Source organism: Otolemur garnettii, unplaced genomic scaffold (genome assembly GCF_000181295.1).
Source record: "Otolemur garnettii isolate 467f Iridium unplaced genomic scaffold, OtoGar3 scaffold00225, whole genome shotgun sequence".
In the NCBI taxonomy this organism is placed as follows: Eukaryota; Metazoa; Chordata; class Mammalia; order Primates; family Galagidae; genus Otolemur; species Otolemur garnettii.
Window position 1 is genome coordinate 1,134,864 of NW_003852620.1, and position 6,322 is coordinate 1,141,185.

General features: G+C 40.7%; 1 protein-coding gene across 1 annotated transcript in view; it reads left to right on the forward strand.

The window, feature by feature from the left end:
* Positions 1 to 202: 202 nt before the first annotated feature.
* NGDN (neuroguidin) overlaps positions 203 to 6,322 on the forward strand; it is an 8,279-nt gene continuing 2,159 nt past the window's right edge. The window contains exons 1-8 of the mRNA XM_012812852.2: positions 203 to 244; positions 593 to 652; positions 1,459 to 1,530; positions 4,426 to 4,563; positions 5,227 to 5,311; positions 5,395 to 5,447; positions 5,701 to 5,824; positions 5,917 to 6,085. Coding sequence (XP_012668306.2) covers positions 233 to 244; positions 593 to 652; positions 1,459 to 1,530; positions 4,426 to 4,563; positions 5,227 to 5,311; positions 5,395 to 5,447; positions 5,701 to 5,824; positions 5,917 to 6,085 — 713 coding nt within the window. The 5' untranslated portion in view covers positions 203 to 232. The remainder of the gene's footprint in view (positions 245 to 592; positions 653 to 1,458; positions 1,531 to 4,425; positions 4,564 to 5,226; positions 5,312 to 5,394; positions 5,448 to 5,700; positions 5,825 to 5,916; positions 6,086 to 6,322) is intronic.

The window sequence follows — 6,322 nt, forward strand, 5'->3', positions numbered from 1 at the left end:
ATGCTTCTTTCCAAGTATATTTTTACGTCTTAGAGCTCCTTCCGAATCTGACGACTTTAGCCAGTGCCTTTAATCCATTGGCCAGACCAGACTCCTCCTCTCGTTTATACAGTTCACGCGGAAGTGAGAGAACTCCTATTCCTATTGGCTGAAATTTGCAGGCGGTGGTTGTCTATCAAGTGAACGTTGGCCCTGAGGAATTACGGTCCCGGAAGCGGCGGGCCTTGTGAAGATGGCGGCTCCGGTGAGTTTAGTTTGGAATGTTCTTCGCGTGCTTATTGTGGATATTTCCTTTCCTCTTAGCGGCTGGAGGCAAACTATTAGCACTAAGGAAGAATGGTGATGAAAGGTGCTTCAGGGAGATGGTCTCCCCGTCACAACAGGGCAAAGGCAGCAATAGGGAGACTTGGGGAGGGGTTACCTCAGTAACCCCAGGAGTTGGCTTTGAGGCGAGCCTACATGTGCACTGGAGTGAGAAGGCCCCAAATCTGGCGCGTCTGACGAAAGAGGGGATTTTCTCACTCGAGACTTTGCGTCTTCTCAGTCTTGAGGAAATAATGACTTTTCTTTACCTCTTCCCTCCCTTCTTTAGGGCATGCTGGAGTCAGATCTGTCGAATGCTGTGACACTTTTGAAAAACCTCCAGGAACAGGTGAGTAGTGTCAGCCCTTTGGGATAGATTGGTCACGGATTGGTTTTGACTTTGTGTGCCTCACCCCCAGACTTTGATGATTTGGGGGCAGATACATAGTATGTGAATGCTACCAAATGCCATAAGAGTAAAATGATTTAATAACAATCTTTTCAGGGCAGAATTCAAAGTAATTGATTTCTGCAAGGAATAGAGAAAACCATACAAAGAAATCACCTGAATCATTTTCTTTTATTTTTGCAGCTAGGGAATCTGATGCTGGAAAAGGTGACATGATTTGCCCTTAGGGTGCCCAGCCAATTATACATTTATATACAAGTGCTCCTCGACTTACTATGGGGTTACATCCTGACAAACTCACTGTAAATTGAAAATACTAAAAGTCATAAATGGCTGACTAGGAACTTTGGCTTGCTGCCACTGCCCAGGATATTGAGAAGTAAGGTTTCTGCTGAATGTGTATTGCTTTCACACCCTCTTAAAGCTGTAAAATCATAAGTCCAACCTTTCTAAGTTGGGGATTATTAGTAGTTCTATTCCTTGTAAGTTTAGCCAATACAGATAAAGTTACAGCACTGTCCCAGTCCTCATTCCCTCTTCATGGTTTGGTAAAAATAAGTTTTTTCATTAACCCTAATAAGAAGTGCAAAATTGTTTCTACCTTTCAAAGTGCCATTCCTTCTCTACTTTACCAAAACCAAGAAGAGAGTACTGTGCTTTATGGTATTGTTTAGTTTTTGCCCTTCATGGATCATAGATGTGACTTGATATAATCTAAATGGCTGTTTCGTTTGGGCTAATTTTAGGTGATGGCTGTAACTGCGCAAGTGCAAGCATTGACCAAAAAAGTTCAAGCTGGAGCCTATCCTACAGAGAAAGTAAGATATACTTAAAAAATAAGCATCCCCTAACTTGATGTTCTCACTAGTTCTTCCATTGTAGATTTTTTGTGTCCTATATGTTCTAAGAACTTTAGAGCTTTAAAGCTGAATGAGATCTAGTTTCTGTGCTGAAGTTTAGTGACAGATCAAAGCAATAGACAGAAATAGTAGTGATCACTTACAGAGTTTTGAGGAGTGATATGCCAGCTGGGGAGAGAGATTAATTGCTAGATGAGCAGAGAAGGTCAAGGAAAGCTTCTCAGAGGAGGTAATAGAATTTTGAGAGATAAATAGGAGTCAAGGGCCAATAAGAAACAGCATATGCAAAAGTACAAAGACCTAAAGGCATGGTGACCTTGGGGGGAAGGAGATAAGCCATTTTCGTGGTTGGATGTTCATTTTGTGTTCTGTGTAGTAGGAATAGGAAATAAGACTGGAAAAGTAGTCACTCTGAAGAGCATTGTGGGCTGAGGAGTTGGTTTTGTATTTCACCTAATCTAAGATACTTAGTTGTGGCATAACATTTCTTTTATATACTAAGAAATAATGTTGCCTGTTCACCTAACAGATAATGCTAAGACACCATTGAAAGATGTATCTCAACTTCAGAGATGTTAAAATATGGAAACAGTGTGCATCTTAAAATTGAAATATGGTAGTGGTAGTTTTTCAAAGTAGAGTCTGCTAGAATCTTCTCAGGGATTGTTGGTGTGGGGAAGTGTGCAGGGACAACTCTACAGGTGTGAACCACTGTGCCTGGCTTATTTTTATTTTTTTCATTGTTTTTTGAATCTTTCTTTTTTTTCTCATATGCTTGTAACTCAATTTGAACTTTGCAATGCCCAAGCATGTCAGGAGAACCTACTTCTCAAATTCTTACCTGTCTTTGTCCTAGGTACCATGCTTTGATTCATTTCAATGCCTTTTTGAGACAGATGGGCTGCCAGCATGCTGCTTATATCACTATATAAGTTTGTTTATTCATTGAACAGATATTTGTTGACTTACTATTTATGACCAGAGACTTACTATGTGCTTTACAGGATACAGGGTGTTTTCACATTATCTTATTTGAACCTCAAATTACTCTCTGTGGCAGGAAGGAAATACTGTATATATTTTGCAGATAAGGAGACTGAGATCAGAAGGTTGGGTGACTTGCCCTTTGACTACCAAATGTTTAATTCAGAACTTAATTTGTCTGACTTTAAACTCTTTGCTGTGCTTCTGTACCATGCTAATGTTTCTCTCAGTGTTTGCTTGATTTTCTGCCTATAAATGTAATACATTTTTTAATTTTGGAAAATTTAGGAGATAAAAAGCACAAAGGAACAAATGAAAAATCAGTATAATCACCACTCTGAGATAACCATTGGGATACTTTTTTTTTTTTTTTTTTTGCAGTTTTTGGCCCAGGCTGGGTTTGAACCTGCCACCTCCGGCATATGAGGCCAGGCCGGAGCCCTACTCCTTTGAGCCACAGGCACCGCCCGGGATACATTTTTTTGAAACTTTTTTAAATTATAGGAGTAATATATACTTTTTTTTTTTTTTTTTTTGAGACAGGAGCCTCAAGCTGTCCCCCCTGGGTAGAGTGCCGTGGCATCTCAGCTCACAGCAACCTCCAACTCCTGGGCTCAAGTGAGTCTCCTGCCTCCGCCTCCCAAGTAGCTGGGACCACAGGCGCCCGCCACAATGCCCGGCCATTTTTTGGTTGCAGCCATCATTGTTTGGCGGGCCGGGGTTAGATTCGAACCCACCACCTTGGGTGTACATGGCTGGCGCCTTAGCCACTTGAGCCACAGGTGCCGAGCCGAGTAATATATACTTGTTGGAAAAACACTTCCACGGTACAAGTATTCCTTTTTTTTTTTCTGCATATCCCTAGGGGTAGCAGTTAATTGTGTGTTATCTTCCAGGTGTTTTTCTATGCATATAAAAATGTGTGCATCTCAAGGATGGAAGAAAAAGTATCCAATGTACTCAGGCTTTCTATGAAACTAATTTATAGCTTTCTTATGAAAGCTATAACCCAATTATAGCCCAAGAAGAAGGGGAGACGGAGGGGAGGGGAGGGAGAGTAATTGCTGGGACCACACCTATGGTGCATCTGACAAGGGTACATGTGAAATTTATGAGGTGTAGAATATAAATGTCTTAACACAGTAACTAAGAAAATGCCGTGAAGGCTATGTTAACCAGTTTGATGAAAATATTTCAAATGGTACATAAAACCAGCACATTGTACCCCATGATTGCATTAATGTACACAGCTATGAGTTAATTTAAAAAAAAAAAGTATGCATCATACTCCTATGCCCCCTACAATTGGAACCATATTATATACGTCTTCTACAACTCATGCTGACATGGATTTAATTTCATATCAGTGTGTATAAATCATTTTTTTTACCTGTGTCATATAAGTATGGGTATTAACAAAAATCAGTATTTTGATTAAATTAATTTAAAATTTGGTGATGTGTGGAGACATTTTTGATTGTTACAGCTTAGAAGGGGGCATCAGTGGGTAGAGGCCAAAAATGCTGCTGAAAACCTCCAATGCACAGGACAGCCCTCTACAACAAAGAATTTTCTGGCCTCAAATGTTAGTAGCTCTGAGATTGAGAAACCCTGCTGTAGTTTTTTCTAGGGGGAAATATTTTATTTGATTTTTTTTCTGTTTTTATTGTCTTCCATTAATTTTCTCAGTTTTGTTTCTTGTGTTAGCATAATTTTCTCCATTGGCCATTTTGGATATAGTTACTTCTTGAAACTATGCAAGTTACCTTATATGAACTGATTTGGAAAAACATTCTATATGTCCAAGGCTTCCTCCTCATTCTTAGGCTAAAACCAAATTTTCATCCCTTACTGTTGTGTTCACTTCAGGGTCTCAGCTTCTTAGAAGTGAAAGATCAGCTGCTGCTCATGTACCTTATGGATTTAAGCCACCTTATCCTGGACAAAGCCTCAGGAGGGTCTCTTCGGGGTCATGCTGCAGTTTTGAGACTGGTGGAGATTCGCACGGTATGAAGCATAAGGCATGTTGAAGTTTTAGGTTTCTAAATTTTTTTCTTTTGAGTTTGAGGGGGTCTTGCTATCTTTCCCAGGCTGGTCTTGAACTCGGGCTCAAGTGATCTCTACCTGCCTCAGCCTCCCACGTAGCTGGGATTATGGGCATGTGCCACCAAGCCTACCAGGTTTCTAAATCTTGACTCCCAAGGTTGTCACACAGTAGCTTTCATTTAAGTGGGTGTTCTCACATTTTAGTAAGGAAGCCAAATGGAAAAATAAGTATTTTTCTGGGCCTAGTGCTGGCTCACTCCTGTAATTCTAGCACTCTGAGAGGTCGAGACAGGTGGATTGCCTGAGCTCACAGGTTCGAGCCAGAGCAAGACCTTGTCTCTAAAAATAGCTGGGCATTGTGGCAAGCACCTGTAGTCCCAGCTACTTGGGAGGCTGAGGGAAGACAATCACTTAAGCCCAGGAGTTTGAGGTTGCTGTGAGCTGTAATGCCACAGCACTCTACCCAGAGCAACAGAGTGAGACTTTGCCTCCAAAGGAAAAAAAAAAGTATTTTTCTCTTTATTTGCTCTACTTTGTGCCTTGTCTGCTACTTTAATATAGGGACTCTGGTGTATGCTTGATTTGGGTAAGGGAATGTAATCCTATTTACCTATCACCTTGTAGGTTTTGGAAAAGCTTCGTCCCTTGGACCAAAAACTGAAGTATCAAATTGATAAACTGGTCAAGACTGCAGTGACAGGCAGCCTTAGTAAGTGAGGGAACCATCATAATGTTGTAAGAACCATCATAAAGTTTCGAATTCTATAAAACCTCTTGGGTGTTTTATTTCAGGTGAGAATGATCCACTTCGTTTTAAGCCTCATCCTAGCAATATGATGAGCAAGGTAAGGGGTTGCATTAGCTTCTTGGTGTTTCCTGAGGGATCTATACCTAAGTGGGCCTTGTGGTGATATTGGGTCTCCAGCGATTCTCTTATGTCTTGATTTTCCAACTTGTGCTTTAGACTGCTGAGTATGAGATTTCCTTTTCTTTCTCTTCTTTTATATTCGTACCTCCCCATGTACTCCAGCTTTAGGTTTTTTCTCACTTGTCTGACTCATGCTTCCTAAGTTTTTGGACATTATATTCCTTTTGCAGTTGAGCTCTGAGGATGAGGAAGAAGGTGAAGCAGAGGATGGCCATTCTGAGGCTTCAGGGAAGAAATCTGTAAAAGGGGTAGCAAAGAAGTATGTTCCACCACGCTTGGTTCCAGTACATTATGGTATGAATTGTGGCTGCTGCCTCATCAACATGAATTATTTCTCTCTCTTTTTCTCTGTTCTGGGATAATACCTGCTGATTTTTATCATACAGATGAAACAGAAGCTGAGCAGGAGAAAAAGCTTCTAGAACGAGCCAAGAGACGGGCGTTGAGCAGCTCTGTTATTCGTGAACTTAAGGAACAGTACTCAGATGCTCCAGAGGAAATCCGTGATGCTCGGCATCCTCATGTTACTCGTCAGAGTCAGGAGGACCAACACAGGTCTGAGCTTTTGCAATTGGAAATTATATCTGTGCTGTGGAGAGCTGTTCTCATGCTTTGAATGAATGTGATTAAGCTTGGTATAAAGAAAGTGGAGTAAAAAAATTTTGAGTCAATAGTTTCTGTGAGTTAGGAGCTTCAAATACAGAATAGGAACTGATGAAAATGTTTTGTTTTTCCCAACTGTTTAGCTTGAAGCAAAAGATGTACAGAGAGGAGCATACATGGTTTCACATA